This window comes from Zea mays, chromosome 3 (genome assembly GCF_902167145.1).
Source record: "Zea mays cultivar B73 chromosome 3, Zm-B73-REFERENCE-NAM-5.0, whole genome shotgun sequence".
Classification (NCBI taxonomy): domain Eukaryota; kingdom Viridiplantae; phylum Streptophyta; class Magnoliopsida; order Poales; family Poaceae; genus Zea; species Zea mays.
The window spans coordinates 202,419,082-202,443,166 of NC_050098.1; the positions used below are offsets into that span (position 1 = coordinate 202,419,082).

At 47.1% G+C, this 24,085-nt stretch overlaps 1 protein-coding gene across 1 annotated transcript; it reads right to left on the reverse strand.

Annotated features, from left to right (window-relative positions):
• Window positions 1-685: 685 nt before the first annotated feature.
• Window positions 686-3,087, reverse strand: LOC100191416 (uncharacterized). The gene is made up of 5 exons (NM_001136850.1): window positions 2,493-3,087; window positions 2,201-2,398; window positions 1,980-2,102; window positions 1,669-1,886; window positions 686-1,574 (listed from the first exon to the last, which is right to left on the reverse strand). The coding sequence occupies exons 1-5, from the start codon at window positions 2,895-2,897 to the stop codon at window positions 1,157-1,159; spliced, it is 1,362 nt and encodes a 453-aa protein (NP_001130322.1). The 5' UTR covers window positions 2,898-3,087; the 3' UTR covers window positions 686-1,156.
• Between the last annotated feature and the right edge of the window lie 20,998 nt (window positions 3,088-24,085).

The following is a 24,085-nucleotide window of genomic DNA, read 5'->3' on the forward strand; positions in this document are numbered from 1 at the left end:
GCGGACGACCAAGTCCCTGCAAAGCAACCTTTTCTAATGGGAGTTCTTCGTTTCTAGGTTGTTCGCTTCGGATTAAAGGCTATTGTTTGGACTGGTGCTAGGAATATGGGCTGGGCTTTTCGGACCAGCACGAGCACGACCCGAAAATATGAGCCCAAAGCATGGCCCGTCACGAAATAATATGGGTCGGGCTAGCACGGCCCGAAGGCGGGCTTAGGCCGGGCCTCAAATTCCGACCCATCGGGCCCCAGCACGGTGTGTGATGGGCCGGGCTTGGGTCGGCACGGCCCAATTAAGCCCAATTTATTTAATTTCTTTAATTTAGTAAGATATCGACTTTATATTGTTGTGATATTTGGAGTTTATGTGGTCAAATGATGATAGGACGGGCTTGGGCCGGCACGGTCCAACGAAGGCACAACGTGGTTTAGAGCCGGATTGGACCACTGTTTTTGCACTTCGGGATAGCACGGCACGGCCCAAAAGTTTTTTAGGCTTTACTGGTCCGAACTCGTTTGGCACGAAGCATCCAAACCCATTTGGCACGAAACATGATGGGCTGGCCCGACCCGGCCCAATTCCCAGCACTAGTTTGGACTACTATAACTATAATCTATAGAGACAAAAATATTGTAGAAGCAACCGGTACAGATTAAAGTTTAAAGCGAAGATGTTGTGTTTTTTTGTCCTCTTATGCTTACAGCTATATATAAATATAGGTCCAATGTCCAGATTGCAGAAATACACTATATGGAGGACTATTACCATTGGATGCCACCCGACGATGACTCTATATATCAAAGGTCAAGGGCATCTAACGTACAGTTGCACAGGACGGAAACTGTAGCTTATCTATGCCGATCTGCCATTCCACGGGCAGGCGTGACTGCGTGAGGCGTCGGTGCTGTGGCCACAAACGAATCTAACCAGCAGCATTACCAAAGCCTCACGAGGTAACACACTTTTTTTTTCTTGTTGCTGTTGCTGCTTTCTATTTCATTTTTCTCCGATCTATTTCTGACACACTTCACCATCACCACTCGCTCCATTCGGACGACAGAAACAAAGACAAAACCCTCGGACTGGGCGCAACAAAGCTGAAAGGGGGACGCGTGGAAATGGCTTCTGCCTGCGCAGCACCGCTCGTCGGTCGTTCCTAGGACGAGCCGGCGGCGCACACCGACAGCGTCCGCTTGGCCTCCTCCCCGACCCCGTGCCTAAGCTTGGCCAGCCTGCACGATTGCGACTTGATGAGCCTGTGCAGCGAGGGGTGCTCGCTGGGCACGACGGAGAAGTCGTCGTGGAACTCCTCCATGTCCTCCACGGCGAGCTGCCACACGAAGGCGCCGGCGCCGGCGCCGCCGCGGGCGGCCGACCGGTAGACGGTGTCGTAGACGGCCTTGTAGAAGACGTCGCGGTGGGAGTGGTGGAAGCCCTTGGCGCGGTGCGACAGCCCGAACTCGGTGGCGAGGACCGGCTTGCCCAGCTCCTTGTCCCCGTCCTCGATGTGGGACGCCACCCACCGCTTCACGAACTTGAGCTTCTCGTCCACCGTGGCGTGCTGCTGCAGCAGCCTGCGCGCGGACGCGATCCATCAGTCGTTCAATTCCTCACTCTCATCAGTCTCGCTGGGGGTACTAATAATCAGGTGGTGAAAGAAATGTTTACCAGGTGTCAGGGTAGAGGTGGATGGAAGCGAAGTCGATGTCTGGGATCTTGGCGTTGCGGATGAAGTCCGAACCGTAGTTGTTGTCCTTCCACGTGCCCGGATTGACGTCCAGCTTCTCCTGGGGGCTCGTCGGCCCGTAGAACCCCTCGGTGCCGACGGTGAGCAGATGCTTCTTGTCGATGGACTTGACGTACGCCGACATCTCCTCCATCCAGCGCTGCAATTCATTATAAGTAGATGATGACAGAAATGGGTCACCGACGCAATCAATGGAAAGAAACATTGACGGCGGACGGGGCTCGTCGCCAACCTGCAGCGTGTCGCCGGAGGGGTCCGTGGTGCAGCGGGGCTCGTTCATCAGCTCCCACGCGAGGATGGTGGGGTCGTCCCTGTACTCCACCCCTGTCAAGTGGTTCTTCCTCGTCAGCAGCGTCTGCACCCAAAGGTTTCCGTCAAGAGTGGGGTTAATTTGGCCGGTGAAATCGGTCACCGACACTCTAATTTCCCGAGATTAATGGGGGCTGAGCTGACCTTGAGGTAGACTTTGAAGTAGTCGCGGATGGCTGGATCGTAGAAGAAGGAATCGTTGGAGGCGGACATGCCGACGCCCTCTTCCCACGCCCACCGCACGTACTGCGTCTTGCCACCGTACGCCTCCAGGTTGTTCGCCAGGCTCAGGATCAGCCGCACCCCGTGCCGCCCGGCCTCCACGACCACCCGGTCCAGCGCCTGACGCGCACTCCATTGTTAAGCAGTTAGCACCACCCCAGAAGGCGCGGCATTTTCGGCTAAAATTAACGGGGGGCGGTTTCCTTTTTTTTACCTTGAAGACGCGCTCGTCGAAGTGGCCGGGGGAGACCTGGAGGGCGTTGTAGGCGCCGTCATTGAACGCCCAGGAGCGGCACACGGTGAGGCCCATCTCGGCGCCGGTGCGGAACATGCGGGAGACGCGGTCCCGGGACCTCGGCTCCACGGCCTGGTCCATGAGCCAGTAGGAGTTCCACCCGTTCACGTAGAAGGGCCGGCCGGCCAGGAACAGCTGCGCGCCGCGCCGCTCCACGAATGGCGCCGCCACGGCAGCCGCGCGGAAGGGGGACGGGCGGGAGACGGGCAAGGACGGGAGCGAGATGTGGCGGAGGTCCACCTCGCCGAAGGTGAAGTACAGCAGCGCCACGCAGGTGGCCACTCCGAGGACGTGGTACAGGGCCAGGCCGCTGCCCACCGCCATTGCTGCCTGTGCGTCGGTGGGGTGGTTTCTCGGGGGGCTATGGGGTGACCATGCGAGTGGGATACCCCCCCAGATGTTCTGGAACGTGGAGCGGGGCGGCAGGAGCTGGGGAGTGGGAGGGGAAGAGGAATAGAGGATGCGCAGGGAGCAGATTGGACTCTTGAAGAAGTAGTGAAGTAGGAGGAGGGGCTGGGACCTGGAGTGGAGTGGACGACGGGACAAGTGGTTCCTCACCGATGCTCTGGGCGTCGCCGCGTCGGTGGTAGATGATATACAGTACAAAATACTCACTGTGGCGCGTTCAGGCGCCGCTGAAGAACCGGGCTTTTTTATTCCTTCTAGGACCTCCACACTTCCACAGGGCCTACGAAAACGTCGGCCATAAACTCGACGAGTACTCGAGTGGTTGTCAGGCTATGGATATACCATACGAATCGCCGTCTTCAATGTAGTAATGCGTGATTTGCCATTTATTGTTGTTAATACAGGGTTTTCCGCACCGCACGTAGGAGTACATAACGGCGGTGGGTACAATAGAACATTTTCTGTGTCAGCTTGCATGAGTGACGCGCCAATGATGTATGCCCTCCTGCAAAAACAAATTCTTACCTTGTAAACGTAGTTTTACCAAATTTGCTTTATAGGAATAAAAAAAAAATGTACATTAATAAGTATCACTCATGCCCTAAATTATAGATGTTTTGCCTTTTCTAACTACAAAACTTTTAACATAAACATAGATATCCGATACGTATAGATACATATATATAATGACAACTACGTATCTGAAAAACTAAATCTGTCTCTTAAAGTGTCCTTTTTTTCATAAGTAAAAAACACGTTCAACTTTAAACAGATACGTACAATAAAATTTATAGTGTTTTATTACTGTCATTAGACATACTATTATTTTCGAGCTTCTATTTATTAAGTATACAGTAGTACCATTAGGCACAACCAAAATATATTTTTTAGATTGGTTTATTTAGTGTGAACCGTGCTCCATCTTATGTCGAGATTGATATTGTCTCTATATTTGGTGGTACGCATACGTTGTTAATATTGTATACAAACATGATTAAACCTAAGAAAGCTTGGAAAGAGTTGCAACGCCATGAGGTCAGTTCACCTGATTCCTTCAGATCTCACGCAAACAGGTGCACCGCCCCCAAGCCAAGGGCAGGTAAAGGACACAGAGCCCACATGCTAGTAGGTACGTACTAGTCGGCACTAAACCAACACAGCGCCAGAAAAAATGGTCCTTTGCCCCTAGATCTCTCCTGCTCGTCCTGAAATTGTCAGACCAACTCCATGACAAAATGAATGGGCAGTAAACAAAGCGGGATCTGTGAGAGATCAAATCATACTGCCGTAATTGCATTCTTCTGCTCAATCCAAGGATCATTAAAAACTAAAAGTCAAATGACTTGTGGTCTCTGTCTATATATAGGGCTGGGCAAAATACTCGTGGCTCGTGAGCTCGCTCGACTCGTGGCCAGCTCGGCTCGGCTCGACTCGGCTCGTTTCAATTTTATCACGAGCTGAGCTAACATCTCAGCTCGGTTCGTTAACGAGCCAACTCGACACGAGCTCGAGCCAGCTCGTTAGCTCGAATGAGCTAGCATTTATCTGTAAAACAAAGCCTATACTTGTATTGAATGAATTAATAAGTGATGAACTATGTTAGTTTAGGGTTTAAATGATGTGATATATAAAATTATGAGTATTGTTAGTCTTTTCTATTGTTAAATTAGTATGAAATTAACTAGCAATTGATTATATTGTTGTATATATACATGTATACTATTTTTTGTTCTGGCTCGCGAGCTAAACGAGCCAGCTCGAGCTCGCAAACGAGCCGAGCCGAGCTGGTTCTCTGGCTCGGTTGCTTAACGAGCCGAGTCGAGCCAGCTCGTTTCCTTAACGAGCCAGCTCGAGCTCGGTCGAGCCGAGCCGAGCTGGCTCGATATCCACCCCTATCTATATACACACCAGTCTTAAGAGACTGTTAGGGCAGCTTCACCCGCTCTATATATTTATGTTTTTTAAAAAAAGTTTTTACGCTATACAGAATGCAACAAACGGGTTATTATATCCATGAATACAGATTTACTAAAACATTAGATTTAAGGGTTAGATTTGTCATTTTCTTGGTAGAACTCATCAAAAACGTGCTCCACTAACTCAAATTTAATAAAAATTAGTGCAAAAATAGCAACCACTGCCATTCATCACATAATTCATTGTATAATATGACGATTTATTTCTTGTTTTCATTTTGACATCGTTTCTCCTTTTCCGTGACCTGATCGTCGCTTCTTTCTGCCGCCTGCAGCCGGCCGCGCGCCCGCCACGTTGGCCAGCCCTCGTGCCGCCCCCGGCGGCCCCGCGCTCGCAACAGTGAACAGTGAGCGGTGAGCCCATCTCTCGGTGTCGCCTGTGAAAGGCAGCAGTAAAATCAACATCTGGCGCAGCGCAGCGCAGTACACGCTGCACAAGAGTAACAAACTCATTTAAGACGCCAAGCAAGCACTGTGTATCTGGTTTCACAACTAGTACGACGCAGGTAGTGTAGTGACAGTAGTGTTCGCTCCGAAAAAATACTGCTCCCTCTCTCCCCTAGGTAACCGTCGCTGCGTCAAAGTTCAAACATACTGATCCAACTCTCTTAAATTTTTAGATTTATAAAAAAACAAATATTAGGAGTCAGTTATCCGTTCATTTTTTATGAATTGGAATCTACGGTTCTGCTTCTACCTCAGCGGTGTCAGGTCAGATATCCATCCGGGCCGCCCGGCACGGACCCGGTCCGAGCCCGGTTAGGCACGGCACGAACAGGGTCGTGCCTGACCCGGCACGCTATTGACTAGGGCCGTGTCGGTTCAGGTCTCGTGCCAGGACATGTGTCCAAGCACGACCCGGAGAGGCCCAAAACGTGCCGGGCTGGCCCGAAAGCCTGTGGGCCATTTCGGGCTGTGCCCTCCACCGGCCCAGCACACCCCAAAAAATCAGGAATTACAAAAAATTCTAAAATTCACATAATTCAAAGCAGAACACACAAGCACACATATAATATGAAAACAGATAATTATGGAGCTGTGTGCAATGGCTGCCTCATTAAAAACCTTCTTAGGCAAAAACTCACACCTCGTGAGAAAAAAGCCTAAGAAGGAAAAAAGAATATAGCCACAGCTCCTAAGCCCTAAGGCATAAGTTCATACAGTCCATGAGTTCATTACAAGAATAAGCCATCAGGCATCAGGCAAACAACTAAGCTAGCCAACCACCACTCCACCAGTCCACCACCAACTACTGTTTGTGTTCTTCTGGATCATCAAGGTACAAGTTCTCATGTTCAGCTTCAAGTTTCCGTGTCTCTTCCTCCACAGTATGCTGCAGGTGAGCATCAGCAAGCTCTCAGTCTTTTATGCAAGACAAAACCTCGACCATATCTGGAGCCAGGCGACGTCGACGCTCTTCAATGACCCTGCCAGCAAGACTAAAGGTAGACTCTGAAGATATAGTAGAAGCTGGGACTGTCAATACATCTTTAGCAAGTAGAGCAAGAATAGGATAAGTGAGCTTATGCTGATGCCACCAAGATAGGACATTGAAGTCCTCATCAAACTCAGTTATAGTATCACTATCTAAGTAAGATGTCAGCTCAGAAGTGGATGCAGCAGTAGAGATAGAACTAGAACCTGGTCTCCTTCCCACAGAAAACTCACCATCATAGTCATCATCACCATAGATGTCATCCCATGCCATTTTTTTCTTACCAGAACCAAGAGATGTTGGGTGTTGATTAGCACGCAGGCGTGTGTCACCAAATTTAGCTTCATACAACTGAAATATCTTGGATAGTTTAGATCTAACTTCAATTGGAACATTAGAGTAATTTGTACCAGTTAAGCTAGCTAACCTGACAAGGAGTTTGTTAAAACCCCTCATCTTAGCCCTTGGGTCTAAAATAAATGCAACAACATATAGAATAGGAATATCCCTCCAATATTTCAAAAATTTATCTTTCATAGGAACAACAGCAGCCCTAAGAAGTCTATCATTTTCAAATGAATTTAGATGTCTGGCTATCCTCAGAATATGGTGTATCATCAAAGTAGCAGTAGGGTAGTAAACACCAGACAATGCAATAGTGGATTCATAAAATAATTCTAGGAAAGAAAGAACTTTTCATCAATTGTCCAATGATCATCAGTGAGTAAAGGAGTACCATCAGGATGCAAAGGATACTGAGTTTTGATAAAAACAGAAAAGCTGGACTTGTATGGTACTAGGTGTTTAAGCATTAAGTATGTAGAATTCCATCTAACATCCATGTCAACACCAAACTTACGAGGACGAATAGCCATACTCATACAATAGCTTTTATATGCAGATATTCGTTGATTTGAAGCATTTAAAAAGGTTATAGTAGTTCTAAAGTCATCAATATAAGCTTTCAAATGTTGAAGACCAGCTTTAACAATTAAATTAATAACATGACAGTAACATCTTTGATGCAAGAACATAGTGCACAAGTCATCATCAGTGGGTGTAAAAGAATCATCATCATCATCAGTCACAACAGGAGCAGGCACACCAAGGTAACCAGACAAGAAAGGTCTCAGATATTTCATGGCAGTATTGTTTGATGAAGCATTATCTAAGGTGATTGCAAATACTTTATCAGTTAAAGCATAATCATCTATCACAGTAGCAACCAGATTAGCAATACTAACACCACTATGTTTACCATCAATTAACCTTAGACCAAGCAACCTTTTTTCTATTTCCCAGTGAGAATTCACAAAATGAGCAACTACACTTAAATAGTCTTCCTTAGCCTTGCCAGCCCAAATATCAAAGGTTAGACAAACAGATGTAACATCAGTTTTCAAAGTACCAATTAAGTTTACCTTATGCTCATTATATAACTTAATCATGTCCCTAGCAGTGGTTTGCCTAGAAACATGCACAAATCTAGGGTTATGTGCACGAGTGATGTATTCTTGAAATGCATCAGTGGAGCCATGCCATAGAGGTAGATCATCTCTAGCTATCAACGACAAAGTTCATTCCTTGCAACAGAAGGACAGTACGCCCATCGCTGTAAAGAACCATCGGGGTTGTACTTAAGCACAGTTTGTGTTTGGCCAGAGCGATCGTGTGCCTTCTTAGCACTACAATTGTGTCTAAGCAAGTGACCAGTTGAGAGCACCTAGAGGGGGGGTGAATAGGTGATCCTGTAAAACTTGAAAACTTAAGCCACAAAAACTTGGTTAAGGGTTAGCACAGTAAATGCCAAGTGGCTAGAGAGGAGTCTCAACAAAACACAATAACCACAAGAAATCAATCACAGAGATGGCACGGTGGTTATCCCGTGGTTCGGCCAAGACCAACGCTTGCCTACTCCACGTTGTGGCGTCCCAACGGACGAGGGTTGCAATCAACCCCTCTTAAGCGGTCCAAAGACCCACTTGAATACCACGGTGTTTTGCTTGCTTTTCTTAATCCCGTTTGCGAGGAATCTCCACAACTTGGAGTCTCTCGCCCTTACACTTGAAGTTCACAAAGAAGCACGGAGCAAGGGAGGGATTAGCAACGCACACAAGACACAAGAACTAGAGTGTCAACACGCACACAAGTCGCAACAAGAGCTCGCAACACAACTCAATGAGTTCACAACTCCACTAGAGCTCTATATGCTATCACAATGAAACGAATGCGCGGAATCGAGGTCTTGGTGCTTAGGAATGTTGTAGTGTAACGCCCCGGTCTAAACAACCGAAGCTAAACATGTATTTAAGCACCAGGAAAACAGTCTCTGGTGAAATACATTACACAAGTGGTGCCACAGTCATACAGAGCTTTATTTAGTACATTCGATTACAATAATAACATAAACTAGAAGAACTATAGTCGATAAGATAAACATGAGGGTAGTCTCTTCTTCCCACATGGTGGCTTCTACAGCAATGGCACCACACCAAACTTGGGTATAGGGCACGAACTACTCAAAACTCCTCGGGCACGAAATCAAGATCCTCTGTAAAAACAACGGGTGAGCACAAAGGTACTCAGCAAGTCCCACCTCGCCCTTACAGGGAGGGAGTTACAGATTAGTATGCAATGATCAATAAACACGATTAACCAATGCAATATTGGAACTATATCCTTGCTCGTTATCCATCTCATTAGTTAGGTAGCTCAACTAGTTGAAGTGTCCACACCATAACCTATCCTATACCGAGGACACGGACCATTCGAATGGATTATACACTCTGCAGAGGTTGTACGCTGTACCCACATGCACATCACCATCCCAAGACGGCTCTGTCATAGCCGACACCCAGCCATGGCTCCACCTCGCCTAGTCGCCCACAAACCCCGGGTCCTGACCACTCAGGTCTCCAACCCAAAACATATCCACCTCGGACGACTATCAGGCCAGCCAGTGGGATTAGGCTAAGGCTTTCCCATACAAGCTCATGTGGTCGCACTGGAAATAAGTTAGGTGAGATGGCACCACAACACATAGTCCTTATGGTTTACCAGAGCAGCCACCAACCAAAACTAGCAACCCGAGATGTCACCACGGCAACTCAGTCGCAAGTCTACCACCACGATAGCGCATGCTCCAACACTTACCATGCTGCTCTGGTTTCATTCCGATCCAGTTTCATCAATTATCAAGGTATTAATATTCATGCAGTCAACATGCATCAAGGCATCAGTCCATGATTTCTCTCATTCGCTCAGTATCAGGTGTGTTATCTCATGCAACGCCTATGTCTAGCAAGTTTTATTTATTTCCTCACTTAGGAGCAAACATGATCAACGTAAGGGGTCGGTGAGACTTACCTTCGCTCACGTGCGTGCCCGCGGCGTCTTGTTCCTCGTCTCCCGGCTCCTCCGGGTTCTCCTCCGGAATCGGTTCTGCTTTGACGATGACGCGCGCAAGACAAACATGCATTAGTATATCACACAATTTGTTTGTATTAAATATAGTTTTATTTTAGACAAATTTAGGAAAAAGGAACAGGTTAAACAGAGTTGGAACGGCTAATATATTGGTTTTATAAGTCGACTGGTTGGATAATTATAGAAATAATTGAGCAGTGGCTATCTGGGGTTACGCGGCTGTTGGGTTAGTATTTTGGGGGCTGATTTCAGAACTTTACAGGTCATGATTAATTGAGAGCAAGGGTTGGTTTAGTGGAAGCTGCAGCGAGCGGCACTGCGGGTGACATCGGGGTATGCTCACCTGTGGTTTACTCGGGCTGGGGACGGGCTACGGAGGAAGATCGACGGGGTCGTTTGTTCAGCTGAAGGGAGGAGACGAGCTCAGTTCTTATTTGTGGCGTAGCGGCTATGGGCTAGAAAGGTGCAAGGCATCACGGTGGCGCGCCAGCTCAATTTATAGGCGACGAAAGGTGGTTCGTGCTGGGAAAAACCTTGGCCGGCGCACTGTGAGTGGCCGAGCTGTTGCTCCCTCTCTGCTTGAGGTGTCACTTTGCACGCAGCTTGATGGACTGCTCCCTGCCCGAAGTGTCTACTCACGGCTGGCAGCGTGGGGGGGGGGGGGGGGCTGGTCCCTGCCGTCGGATGCGAGTAAATGGTGTTGGTGCTGCCATGGCGTGCTTGCACGAGCTGTTCCTGGACAGGCTTTTGCGTGTGCAGGGAGTGGATCACGTGGGCTGGTTATGGGAAAGGGACAGGCTGCTGCTGGTTCACGTAGTCTTGCTATCGCACTAGAGGGCAATGACGCTAGGCATTAAAGGCCCTAGCCTTTCATTTACGTATAAGTGGATGAGGCTACCAATAGGAGGGAATAGAATACATTATTGGTACTAGAATGAGCAAAAATCATCATGAGAGAAGGAATTAGCTTGTCTAATTATTATTTAGTATGTAATAACGCCTATGTAAAATAGTGTTATTATTTTATATGGCTGCTGTAATTATTTGGCTTATGGTGCGTCATACATTTAGTTGTGATTGCGACAAGTGGCTGGCGTGTGCTCAGTCGGGTGCACGTGGTCTTGCCAGAGTGGCTTTCTGCACTGAGGCATCACTTCAAGGTCCGCGACACGGCACTTTAATATAGCAGCTCGGCGTGCACGATAAGGCTGTCTCAGGGCAGAGGGTGTAGGTGGGGCTTGCCGGGATGCACAAATACCAAAGCGGCTAGAGACAGGCTTGTGGTTTCTTCACGCATGTGTTCTGCCATAGGTGGTTGTGGGCTCCTTCTGCCTGGCATGCGTTATGGCGGGTGGGCATCAGACATTTGCTAGAATTTACCATCGTGAATGACAAGCTTGGGCTAGCAATTAGAAGAATAGCGAGAACTAACTGATGAAGGTCCTGGCTTGTATAATTTAGATTAAGCTAACATAGCAATTAATAATCTTAAATTAAGCTTTATTCCAAAGTTAAAAAAAATTGGGATGTTACAAACCTACCCCACTTAGGTTGAATCTCGCCCTCGAGATTCAGCTTGGTCTAAGAAAAGATTAGGAAATTCTGCTCGTAGCGCATCTTCTCTTTCCCAGGTTGCTTCTGCCTCAGAATGTCTGCTCCATTGAACCCGACAAATTCTGAAGGTTGAATTTCTGGTTCTTCTTGTTACAGTATCTAAAATCTTTACTGGAACCTCTTGATATCTGAGATCGTCCTGTAGATCGATTGTTTGTGGAGTCACTTGTTCTTCTGGTATTCTTAGGCATTTCTTAAGCTGGGACACATGAAACACATCATGCACATCTGACATTTCTTGAGGTAATTGCAGCTTGTAGGCCACTGCTCCCACTTTCTTGACGATCAGGAAAGGGCCAATGTAACGTGGGGCTAACTTCCCACGCACTTGGAATCTGCGTGTGCCACGGATTGGAGAAACCTTGAGGTACACATGATCCCCAACATTAAAGCTTAGGGGGCGCCTTCTCTTATCAGCATAGCTTTTCTGACGAGACTGGGCTGCTCTTAGATTCTCTCTTATTTCTGCAACCTTGTCTTCTGCTGCTGCAATGAAGTCTGGTCCTTCAATAACACGGTCACCCACTTCGGACCACATGAGAGGGGTGCGACACTTCCTTCCATAGAGGGCTTCGTATGGTGACATTCTCAGGCTTGTCTGGTGGCTATTGTTATAAGAGAACTCGGCATAGGATAGACTATCTTCCCAATCCTTGCCATATGAAAGGACACATGCTCTCAACATATCTTCAAGGATCTGATTAATTCTCTCAGTCTGGCCATCGGTCTGAGGATGATAAGCTGAACTGAAATCCAACTTTGTACCAAGGGCTTCATGTAGCTTCTTCCAGAATCTTGAAGTGAATTGGGTGCCTCGATCTGACACGATCCTCTTGGGTACTCCATGCAACTTCACGATGCGGTCGATATATAGCTTGGCCAACTTGTCTCCTCCGTATGTTGTGCGTACAGGGATGAAATGTGCCACTTTAGTGAGTCGGTCAACTATTACCCAAACTGAATTATGACCATTTCTAGTCTTTGGTAGTCCGATGATAAAATCCATACTGACTTCATCCCATTTCCACACTGGGATCGACAATGGTTGAAGTAAGCCACTAGGCTTCTGGTGCTCAGCTTTGATTCGTCTGCACACATCACAATGGGAGACAAATCGAGCAATATCACTCTTCATACCATTCCACCAATATCTCTCCTTCAGGTCCAAGTACATCTTGGTAGTACCGGGGTGGATAGAATAAGCTGAATTGTGGGCTTCATCCAGAATGGTTTTACGGAAATGGCCTTGCTTGGGTACACATAATCTTTTCTTGAACCATAAGGTTCCATCTTTATCGACTCTAAAATCTGGGGCCTTGCCTTCACTATTACTATCTTTAATCCGTAATAATCTTTTATCCTCCATCTGTGCTTTCTTGATCTGATCATCCAAGATAGGTTGAACACTAAGGTTGTAGTTGGAAGAGTGGTGTACAACCCTCAGGTTCAGCTTCCTCATTTCTTCAGTTAGTTCTGGGGTTTGGGTGACTAAGTGGTGGCAATACGCTTTACGACTGAGCGCATCCGCCACTACATTAGCCTTCCCTGGATGGTAGTGAATTTCTAGATCATAGTCTTTGATCAATTCCAGCCATCTTCTTTGTCTAAGGTTGAGATCCGATTGGGTGAAGATATACCTGAGACTCTTGTGGTCAGTGTAAATTTCACACTTGTTCCCAATCAGATAATGTCTCCAAATCTTTAGGGCATGCACAACTGCTGCTAGTTCCAAATCATGGGTAGGGTAGTTCTGCTCATGTGCTCTTAATTGCCGTGAGGCATAAGATACTACTCTTCCTTCCTGCATAAGCACACAACCCAAACCGTGTCTTGATGCATCACAAAAGATGACGAAGCTCTTTTGGTTATCTGGTAATACTAACACTGGAGTTGAGGTTAATCTTTTCTTCAACTCTTGAAAGCTTTTCTCACAAGCTTCCGACCACACAAACTTCTTGTCCTTCCTGAGCAACTCGGTCATGGGTCGGGCTATCTTAGAGAATCCTTCAATAAATCTCCGGTAGTAGCCAGCCAATCCCAAGAAGCTTCTAATTTCTGACACTGAGGTTGGTTGTTTCAATTCCGATACTGCCTTCACCTTCTCTGGATCTACTTCAACACCTTCAGCCGTTAAAACATGACCTAGATAAGTGACTTTTTGCAACCAGAACTCACATTTGCTGAACTTGGCATACAATTGGTGTTTTATGAGCTTTCTCAAGACAACTCTGAGATGTTGTGCATGTTCCTCGGCACACTTTGAGTAGATCAATATGTCGTCAATGAAGATTACGACAAATCGGTCTAACTCCTCCATGAATACCTTATTCATGAGAGTCATGAAAAAGGCGGGGGTATTAGTTAGACCAAAGGGCATAACTGTGAATTCGTATTGTCCATAGCGGGTCATGAATGCTGTCTTTGGGATGTCCTCTTGTCGAACCCTAAGCTGGTGATATCCTGACCTTAGATCAATCTTGGAGAAGTACTTGGCTCCCTTCAGTTGATCAAACAGATCATCAATCCTAGGTAGAGGATACTTGTTCTTGATGGTGGCTGCATTGAGGTCTCGATAATCCACACATAATCTCATGCTTCCATCTTTCTTCTTAACAAAGAGTACTGGAGCTCCCCAAGGAGAGGCAGCAGGCCTGATAAATCCTTTTTGTTGAAGTTCTCCAAGTTGCTTCTTCAATTCCGCAAGCTCCGGGGCCGCTAACCGGTAGGCATTCTTTGCTATTGGCTTGGTTCCGGGGATCAGGTCAATAGTGAACTCCACATCTCGTTCTGGAGGCATACCAGGTAGTTCATCTGGGAACGCCTCGAGAAATTCCTGGACGATTGTCACATCTTCTACTGACTCTATCACGAGGTTATACACCATATAGTTTAACAATCTAGGGTAGATCTTACATCTGATTGTTATTCCTTGGTGGTTGGTAACCGTTACTACCCTCTCGGCACAAGCTATGTTACCTCGGTGCTTGGTGAGCCAATCCATACCGAGAATAACATCTATCCCTTTAGAGTCAAGCACCACTAAGTCGGTAAGGAAGACTACCCCACTTAGGTTTATAGGGATGTTTATAACACCCAAATGGCAGGGTATTTGACCTCCAGGGGAACGAGTCATTAGTGGCCTCTTAAGGGCTATAGTAGGTATATCATTCTTTTCCACAAAATGTGATGATATAAAGGAATGTGATGCTCCGGAATCAAACAGCACTGAAGCTAATACTGAGTCGACCAAGAACTCACCAAAAATCACTCCTGGTTCATCTTCAGCTACTTCTTCTGCCTGGACATGGTTCACCTTGGCCCTTCCAAATGTTTGTTGGCTTCTTGCTGGTGCAGCACGGTTGGCTCCAGTTGGGTGTTTTGGTCCATTCACAGAGTTGGAGAAGACCGATGGTGCTGGCTGGTTCTTGTATGGGCAGTTGGCAATAAAGTGGCCTGTCTCACGACAGTGGAAGCATGCTCTTGGGTTGCTCACTTGGCTTCTTCCAGCAGACTGTTGAGTTTGAAAGGTGTTTTGAGTCTTTGCAATTGGGGCTGACTGAGCTGGCTTCTGGAAAGATCCAGGATGAGCTTTGAAAGACGATGCACTCTGGCTCCGATGGACTGAGTAAGTAGGAAATTGAGTCCTCTGGAACTTTTCTGACTGTTGAGGCTTCCTGTTCTCAAATCGACGTTTGCGCTCATTGAGCTCTGCTTTCCTATTTCTCTCAATGGTGATAGCTCTGTTGACCATGGTGTTAAAGTCATTATGAGTGGTGACTTCAACCAGGGTCTTGATTTCAGAGTTAAGACCACCCAGAAAGGCTTCCTGCTTCTTCTCATCATTGTTGACATCCTCAGGGGCATAACGTGACAACTCTATAAACTTGTATAGATACTCCGTCACGGACATGGCACCCTGACGGAGCTTCCTGAACTCATCTTTCTTGAGCTTCATCACACTGCTGGGAATGTGTTGTTCTCTGAAAACCTTGACAAAGTCAGCCCAAATCATCTCTGCAGCATCTTCATTAACTTCCCTATAACTTTGCCACCAAGCAAGGGCTGGTCCCTTCAACTGTTGCATAGCCAACAATACTTTGTCCCTATCATCAGCATGGACAACTTCCAACTTCATCTCTATTTCCCTTAACCAATCATCTGCTTCCATTGGGTTGTCAGAACCTCCAAACTTGGGTGGCTGCAGACGATTGAAATCTCCAATCTTGCTATTGTTTTGGGGAGCTGCTAGTCTGAGGTTGCCTTGATTCCCTTGAGCTTGAGCGGTGAGGGCGGTCACTAACATTTCTAGGATCCGGTTCTGCTGTTGCATTACAGCAGCCAGGTCCACGGGTGCGGGTGCGCGTGGAGGTGGGGGTAGCTGCCCATTTTGCATCATATCTGGGATCACATTACGTGCAGCCTGATTCCCTTGGTTGACCTCATCTCCACCTTCCAGAGCTTGGAGTCCCTGAACTCGGCTCGAACGGCGAGACATCTGTGGTCAAGGGTAGGGATGATTAGGTTACTTCCCCTAGTAGATTATTGGGGTATACTTATGGGTGTATATATATATTATCTTACACAATACACACAAGTGAAAGCATTCAAACATCACACAAGCATTCATTCAACATGCAGGCATACATGACACAATAGGGTACAATTTCATGGCTCGACTTTTTAAGGGTCGGCCGAAACAATTTGGCTACTGGTCCCTATGGCACGGTCTTCGGGGTCTCTTCCTTCGGCTTCACGAGGAGACGCGGGAGGTGTGGGTGGCACCGATTCACAAATCCTCCTGCGGGGGTGGGACAAAGGATACAAAGGGATTCCCTCCAGTGGTGGTGACTCAGCAGCGGTCCTGGGTTGGCGTTCCTTGCGCTTGGCACGGTCCACTAGGTAGACACCTCTGAGGAGCTGACTATGGCGGTTTGCCTGCTCCCTAAGGTCCTCTTCGACCACAGCAAGGCGGCTTTCTGCCTCGGCCGCTCGGGCATCTGCCTGAGCTAAGGCAAGCTTAGCCTTATGCCAACAGGTCTCCGCTTTCTCAGCGCGTTGGATGAGGTCCTTCACACGCTGGTGCAGTTGGTCGCATAAATCGTCGAGGCTAAGCAGATAGCCAGACATAGCAACAACAGTGGGGTCTTTCTCGGTCGTGGTACTCCCCAAGTTACGGATCCTTGCCGCCCAAGCAGGACGGTTACGATCCAGTGGAGGGAAGTACTTCATAGGGGTGGAGCCCAAGTGCCACTCAAACATCTGGCACAAGTACTTCAATGCCTTCCGAGCTACAAGTTGGACGGTGTCTTGCATACGGCTTCCAGTGGCGGTGACGCTCCAGGGTTGCATCTCCAAGTACTTGTCACTTGCGCCAATGTGGACGGTGACCTCGCAGCTTTCGGTACCATGCTCTGTGAACTCGCGGCTCATGTATTCCGGACGCTCCGGAATACCCAGACGGACAGTTGCAGCATAAAGCACCTTGGGGAATCCATCTTCATTGATGCAGTAGGTGGTGATCCAATCGTTGGCCATCTGACTTCAAGGATAAGGTTAGCATAACAAGGATATGGTTTCTTTTTCAAGGAGTATTTGGTCTTCAAGGGTAAACCATCCTAGGGCTCCTACGGTCATCTTGATTAACGGTTCGCGCCCTACAGCCAAGTATGCCTCTGATACCACTTGTAACGCCCCGGTCTAAACAACCGAAGCTAAACATGTATTTAAGCACCAGGAAAACAGTCTCTGGTGAAATACATTACACAAGTGGTGCCACAGTCATACAGAGCTTTATTTAGTACATTCGATTACAATAATAACATAAACTAGAAGAACTATAGTCGATAAGATAAACATGAGGGTAGTCTCTTCTTCCCACATGGTGGCTTCTACAGCAATGGCACCACACCAAACTTGGGTATAGGGCACGAACTACTCAAAACTCCTCGGGCACGAAATCAGGATCCTCTGTAAAAACAACGGGTGAGCACAAAGGTACTCAGCAAGTCCCACCTCGCCCTTACAGGGAGGGAGTTACAGATTAGTATGCAATGATCAATAAACACGATTAACCAATGCAATATTGGAACTATATCCTTGCTCGTTATCCATCTCATTAGTTAGGTAGCTCAACTAATTGAAGTGTCCACACCATAACCTATCCTATACCGAGGACACGGACCATTCGAATGGATTATACACTCTGCAGAGGTTGTACGCTGTACCCACATGCACATCACCATCCCAAGACGGCTCTGTCATAGCCGACACCCAGCCATGGCTCCACCTCGCCTAGTCGCCCACAAACCCCGGGTCCTGACCACTCAGGTCTCCAACCCAAAACATATCCACCTCGGACGACTATCAGGCCAGCCAGTGGGATTAGGCTAAGGCTTTCCCATACAAGCTCATGTGGTCGCACTGGAAATAAGTTAGGTGAGATGGCACCACAACACATAGTCCTTATGGTTTACCAGAGCAGCCACCAACCAAAACTAGCAACCCGAGATGTCACCACGGCAACTCAGTCGCAAGTCTACCACCACGATAGCGCATGCTCCAACACTTACCATGCTGCTCTGGTTTCATTCCGATCCAGTTTCATCAATTATCAAGGTATTAATATTCATGCAGTCAACATGCATCAAGGCATCAGTCCATGATTTCTCTCATTCGCTCAGTATCAGGTGTGTTATCTCATGCAACGCCTATGTCTAGCAAGTTTTATTTATTTCCTCACTTAGGAGCAAACATGATCAACGTAAGGGGTCGGTGAGACTTACCTTCGCTCACGTGCGTGCCCGCGGCGTCTTGTTCCTCGTCTCCCGGCTCCTCCGGGTTCTCCTCCGGAATCGGTTCTACTTTGACGATGACGCGCGCAAGACAAACATGCATTAGTATATCACACAATTTGTTTGTATTAAATATAGTTTTATTTTAGACAAATTTAGGAAAAAGGAACAGGTTAAACAGAGTTGGAACGGCTAATATATTGGTTTTATAAGTCGACTGGTTGGATAATTATAGAAATAATTGAGTAGTGGCTATCTGGGGTTACGCGGCTGTTGGGTTAGTATTTTGGGGGCTGATTTCAGAACTTTACAGGTCATGATTAATTGAGAGCAAGGGTTGGTTTAGTGGAAGCTGCAGCGAGCGGCACTGCGGGTGACATCGGGGTATGCTCACCTGTGGTTTACTCGGGCTGGGGACGGGCTACGGAGGAAGATCGACGGGGTCGTTTGTTCAGCTGAAGGGAGGAGACGAGCTCAGTTCTTATTTGTGGCGTAGCGGCTATGGGCTAGAAAGGTGCAAGGCATCACGGTGGCGCGCCAGCTCAATTTATAGGCGACGAAAGGTGGTTCGTGCTGGGAAAAACCTTGGCCGGCGCACTGTGAGTGGCCGAGCTGTTGCTCCCTCTCTGCTTGAGGTGTCACTTTGCACGCAGCTTGATGGACTGCTCCCTGCCCGAAGTGTCTACTCACGGCTGGCAGCGTGGGGGGGGGGCTGGTCCCTACCGTCGGATGCGAGTAAATGGTGTTGGTGCTGCCATGGCGTGCTTGCACGAGCTGTTCCTGGACAGGCTTTTGCGTGTGCAGGGAGTGGATCACGTGGGCTGGTTATGGGAAAGGGACAGGCTGCTGCTGGTTCATGTAGTCTTGCTATCGCACTAGAGGGCAATGACGCTAGGCATTAAAGGCCCTAGCCTTTCATTTACATATAAGTGGATGAGGCTACCAATAGGAGGGAATAGAATACATTATTGGTACTAGAATGAGCAAAAATCATCATGAGAGAAGGAATTAGCTTGTCTAATTATTATTTAGTATGTAATAACGCCTATGTAAAATAGTGTTATTATTTTATATGGCTGCTGTAATTATTTGGCTCATGGTGCGTCATACATTTAGTTGTGATTGCGACAAGTGGCTGGCGTGTGCTCAGTCGGGTGCACGTGGTCTTGCCAGAGTGGCTTTCTGCACTGAGGCATCACTTCTAGGGATGGCAGTTGGACCCGTGGGTATGGATACCCGCGGGTTTCGTACCCACCGGATATGGATACGGGTACAAAAACTCACCCGTGGGTCCTATCGGGTCGGATACCCGAAATACATCGAGTCGGGTATGGGTAAAATACTTTACCCACGGGTATCCAGTGGATACCCGAAATATCAATATACCTCTTTAAATGTGCTACATCCACTAAAAATGTGCTACATTCACTAGAAAAACTCACTCCATGTGTTGTTGATTAATGAATATTAATTTGTGTTGTGTTAACATTCAACTGTAATGTAATCGAGACCAATGAGTCATTGACAATATTATAACTGTCAACTATCATGAACTCATTAAGCTTTTATTCTTTGTACTCAAATTTAAATTTATTGGACGTGATAATTATGAGTTGAGATATTGTATCGACGTGTAGCCAAATATAGTCATTCTCATGTTGCATTGGTGCTTTGATGTAAACTAAAATATTTTATGCATTTATTATAACACTGATCGAATGTTATTTAGTCTACAATAACATATCCACTGGATACCCGATACCCGGTGGATACCCGATGGGCATGGATACGGGTACAGTTTCTCGCCCGATTGGCTTGGTGGGTATGGATATTTGTAGAAGTCTCGGGTACAATTTCGGGTCAGGTATTATTATACCCGAACAAAACCCGACCCGCTGCCATCCCTAATCACTTCAAGGTCCGCGACACGGCACTTTAATATAGCAGCTCGGCGTGCACGATAAGGCTGTCTCAGGGCAGAGGGTGTAGGTGGGGCTTGCCGGGATGCACAAATACCAAAGCGGCTAGAGACAGGCTTGTGGTTTCTTCACGCATGTGTTCTGCCATAGGTGGTTGTGGGCTCCTTCTGCCTGGCATGCGTTATGGCGGGTGGGCATCAGACATTTGCTAGAATTTACCATCGTGAATGACAAGCTTGGGCTAGCAATTAGAAGAATAGCGAGAGCTAACTGATGAAGGTCCTGGCTTGTATAATTTAGATTAAGCTAACATAGCAATTAATAATCTTAAATTAAGCTTTATTCCAAAGTTAAAAAAATTGGGATGTTACATGTAGGAATGCTTGGTGTACTCCTCCATGCGCCTAGGGGTCCCTTTTATAGCCCCAAGGCAGCTAGGAGCCGTTGAGAGCATTCTAGGAAGGCTGATCTTGCCTTCTGTCGACTGGCGCACGGGACAGTCCGGTGCACACCGGACACTGTCCGGTGCCCGATTTCCTTCCAAAAATGGCGCATTCGACCGTTGGCAGCCTGAGAGCCGTTGGCGCACCGGACATGTCCGGTGCACACCGGACAGTCCGGTGCCTCCTTCTAGCCATTGGCTCGGCCACGTGTCCCGCGCAGATTGCGCGGCCGACCGTTGGCCCGACCGACCGTTGGCTCACCGGACAGTCCGGTGCACACCGGACAGTCCGGTGAATTATAGTCGTACGTCGCCGGTGAATTCCCGAGAGCGGCCACTTCGCTCGAGCCAGCCTGGCGCACCGGACACTGTCCGGTGCACCACCGGACAGTCCGGTGATCCCAGACTGAGTAGAGTCTTGGCTGCTCGAGCCAAGACATTTTCAATTGGATTTTTCCTGTTTCCAGCACTTAGACACAATACATTGGTCCATAAAACAATGTACTAAGTCTGAGAAACATACTTTTATCCTTGATTTGTACTTTGTCCACCTTTTTACACTTAGGCACTTGTGTTGGACACTAAATCACCAAAATACTTAGAAATGGCCCAAGGGCACATTTCCCTTTCAATCTCCCCCTTTTTGGTGATTTATGCCAACACAACATAAAGCAAGTAGAACAAGTGCAAAATCAATTCAAATAAGAACTCAAGATTGTTTTGATTCAATTTTGACATATATGGATCATCATTTGCCACCACTTGATTTGTTTTTGCAAATCAAACCCAAATTTCTATCTCTAAGTCAAACATACTTGTTAAAACATAAAGAGAGTCATTACAAGAGAAATTGATTCAAGATTTCAAAAACTCCCCCTTTTCCCCATAATCAACATTTCTCCCCACAAGAAGCCAACTTTTGACAAGAGAGACAATAAAAAGAGTTTTGACAAACCAAAAGCTCTAATCTACTATTTTCAAAATTTCCCCCTTTTTCCCATAATCAACATTTCTCCCCACAAGAAGCCAACTTTTGACAAGAGAGACAATAAAAAGAGTTTTGACAAACCAAAAGCTCTAATCTACTATTTTCAAAATTTCTCAAGTGGTAGCTGATCCATTTATCGCTTTGGCCTTTATTTTCTCCCCCTTTGGCATCAAGCACCAAAACGGGATCAATCTTGGCCCTTAAACCCCATTGCCTCACCAAAATCTTCAAATAAGAACACAAAGGCAATAAGAGTACATGAGATGAACTTGGAATAAGTTACCCTCTCATCGGAGTGCAGTGGAAGTCTTTTATGGTCCAAGTCCACTTTTCCCTTTCAAACCTCCTTTGAGACTAAAACAAGCAAACTCAAGTATATGGTTAGTTTCAAAGGGTCAAGTTGTAGCACAACTCCCCCTAAATATGTGCATCACTTGCACAAGGACTTGTGAGGTCCAGGGAGTGTTTGTACAACTTGAGCACCACAAGTAAGCAACAAAATGCATAAGGAACATGATCAAAGGCATAAATACATGTATGTTATAAATCAATCCAAGTTCCGCGAATCTAGGACATTTAGCTCACTATGCAGCCTGTAAAAGGTCTTTTCATCTAAAGGCTTAGTGAAGATATCGGCTAGCTGGTTCTCGGTGCTAACATGAAACACTTCGATATCCCCCTTTTGCTGGTGGTCTCTCAAAAAGTGATGTCGGATGTCAATGTGCTTTGTGCGGCTGTGCTCAACAGGATTTTCCGCTATTCGGATAGCACTCTCATTGTCACATAGGAGTGGGACTTTGCTCAGATTGTAGCCAAAGTCCCGGAGGGTTTGCCTCATCCAAAGTAGTTGCGCGCAACACTGTCCTGCGGCAACGTACTCGGCCTCAGCGGTGGATAGGGCAACGGAAGTTTGTTTCTTAGAGTTCCACGACACCAGGGACCTTCCTAAGAATTGGCACGTCCCCGATGTACTCTTCCTATCGACCTTACATCCAGCATAGTCGGAATCTGAGTACCCAATCAAGCCAAAGTTAGACCCCTTTGGGTACCAGATCCCGAAGCAAGGCGTAGCGACTAAATATCGAAGAATTCGCTTCACAGCCACTAAGTGACACTCCTTAGGATTGGATTGAAATCTAGCACACATGCATACGCTAAGCATAATATCCGGTCTACTAGCACATAAATAAAGCAAAGAACCTATCATGGACCGGTATGCTTTTTGATCAACGGACTTACCACCTTTGTTGAGGTCGGTGTGTCCGTCGGTTCCCATCGGCGTCTTGGCGGGCTTGGCGTCCTTCATCCCAAACCGCTTTAGCAAATCTTGCGTGTACTTCGTTTGGGAGATGAAGGTGCCATCCTTGAGTTGCTTCACTTGGAACCCAAGGAAGTAGTTCAACTCGCCCATCATCGACATCTCGAACTTCTGCGTCATCACCCTGCTAAACTCTTCACAAGACTTTTGGTTAGTAGAACCAAATATTATGTCATCGACATAAATTTGGCACACAAAAAGATCACCATCGCAAATCTTAGTAAAAAGAGTTGGATCGGCTTTCCCGACCTTGAAAGCATTAGCAATTAAAAAGTCTCTAAGGCATTCATACCATGCTCTTGGGGCTTGATTAAGTCCATAGAGCGCCTTAGAGAGCTTACACACGTGGTCGGGGTACCGTTCATCCTCGAAGCCAGGGGGTTGCTCCACGTACACCTCCTCCTTGATTGGCCCGTTGAGGAAAGCGCTCTTCACATCCATTTGGTATAACCTGAAAGAATGGTGAGCGGCATATGCTAGCAAAATACGAATTGATTCTAGCCTAGCCACAGGAGCGAATGTCTCCTCAAAGTCCAAACCTGCGACTTGGGCATAACCTTTTGCCACAAGTCGAGCCTTGTTCCTTGTCACCACCCCGTGCTCGTCCTGTTTGTTGCGGAACACCCACTTGGTTCCCACAACATTTTGCTTGGGGCGAGGCACCAGTGTCCAAACTTCATTGCGCTTGAAGTTGTTGAGTTCCTCCTGCATGGCCAACACCCAGTCCGGATCCAGCAAGGCCTCTTCTACCCTGAAAGGCTCAATAGAAGAGACAAAGGAGTAATGCTCACAGAAATTAACTAATCTTGAACGAGTAGTTACTCCCTTGCTAATATCTCCCAAAATTTGGTCGACGGGATGATCCCTTTGGATCGTCGCTCGAACTTGGGTTGGAGGTGCCTGAGGTGCTTCTTCCTCTTCGACTTGAACATCCTCTGCTCCCCCTTGATCATGCGCCTCCACTTGAGGTACCTGTTCGTCATCTTGGGTTGGGGATGCACCATAGTTGAGGAAGACGGTTGATCTTGCTCCAATTGTTCCTGAGGCCGCACATCTCCAATCGCCATGGTGTGTATCGCGGCTGTTGGAACATCTTCTTCATCTACATCATCAAGATCAACAACTTGCTCTCTTGGAGAGCCATTAGTCTCATCAAATACAACGTCGCTAGAGACTTCAACCAAACCCGATGATT

Coding starts and splice junctions, on each gene's coding strand:
- LOC100191416 (NM_001136850.1), bottom strand. CDS start 2,897: ATGGCGGTGGGCAGCGGCCTGGCCCTGTACCACGTCCTCGGAGTGGCC. Junction 2,399..2,492: donor TCGACGAGCGCGTCTTCAAG/GTAAAAAAAAGG, acceptor AGTGCGCGTCAG/GCGCTGGACCGGGTGGTCGT. Junction 1,575..1,668: donor CACCTCTACCCTGACACCTG/GTAAACATTTCT, acceptor GTCCGCGCGCAG/GCTGCTGCAGCAGCACGCCA.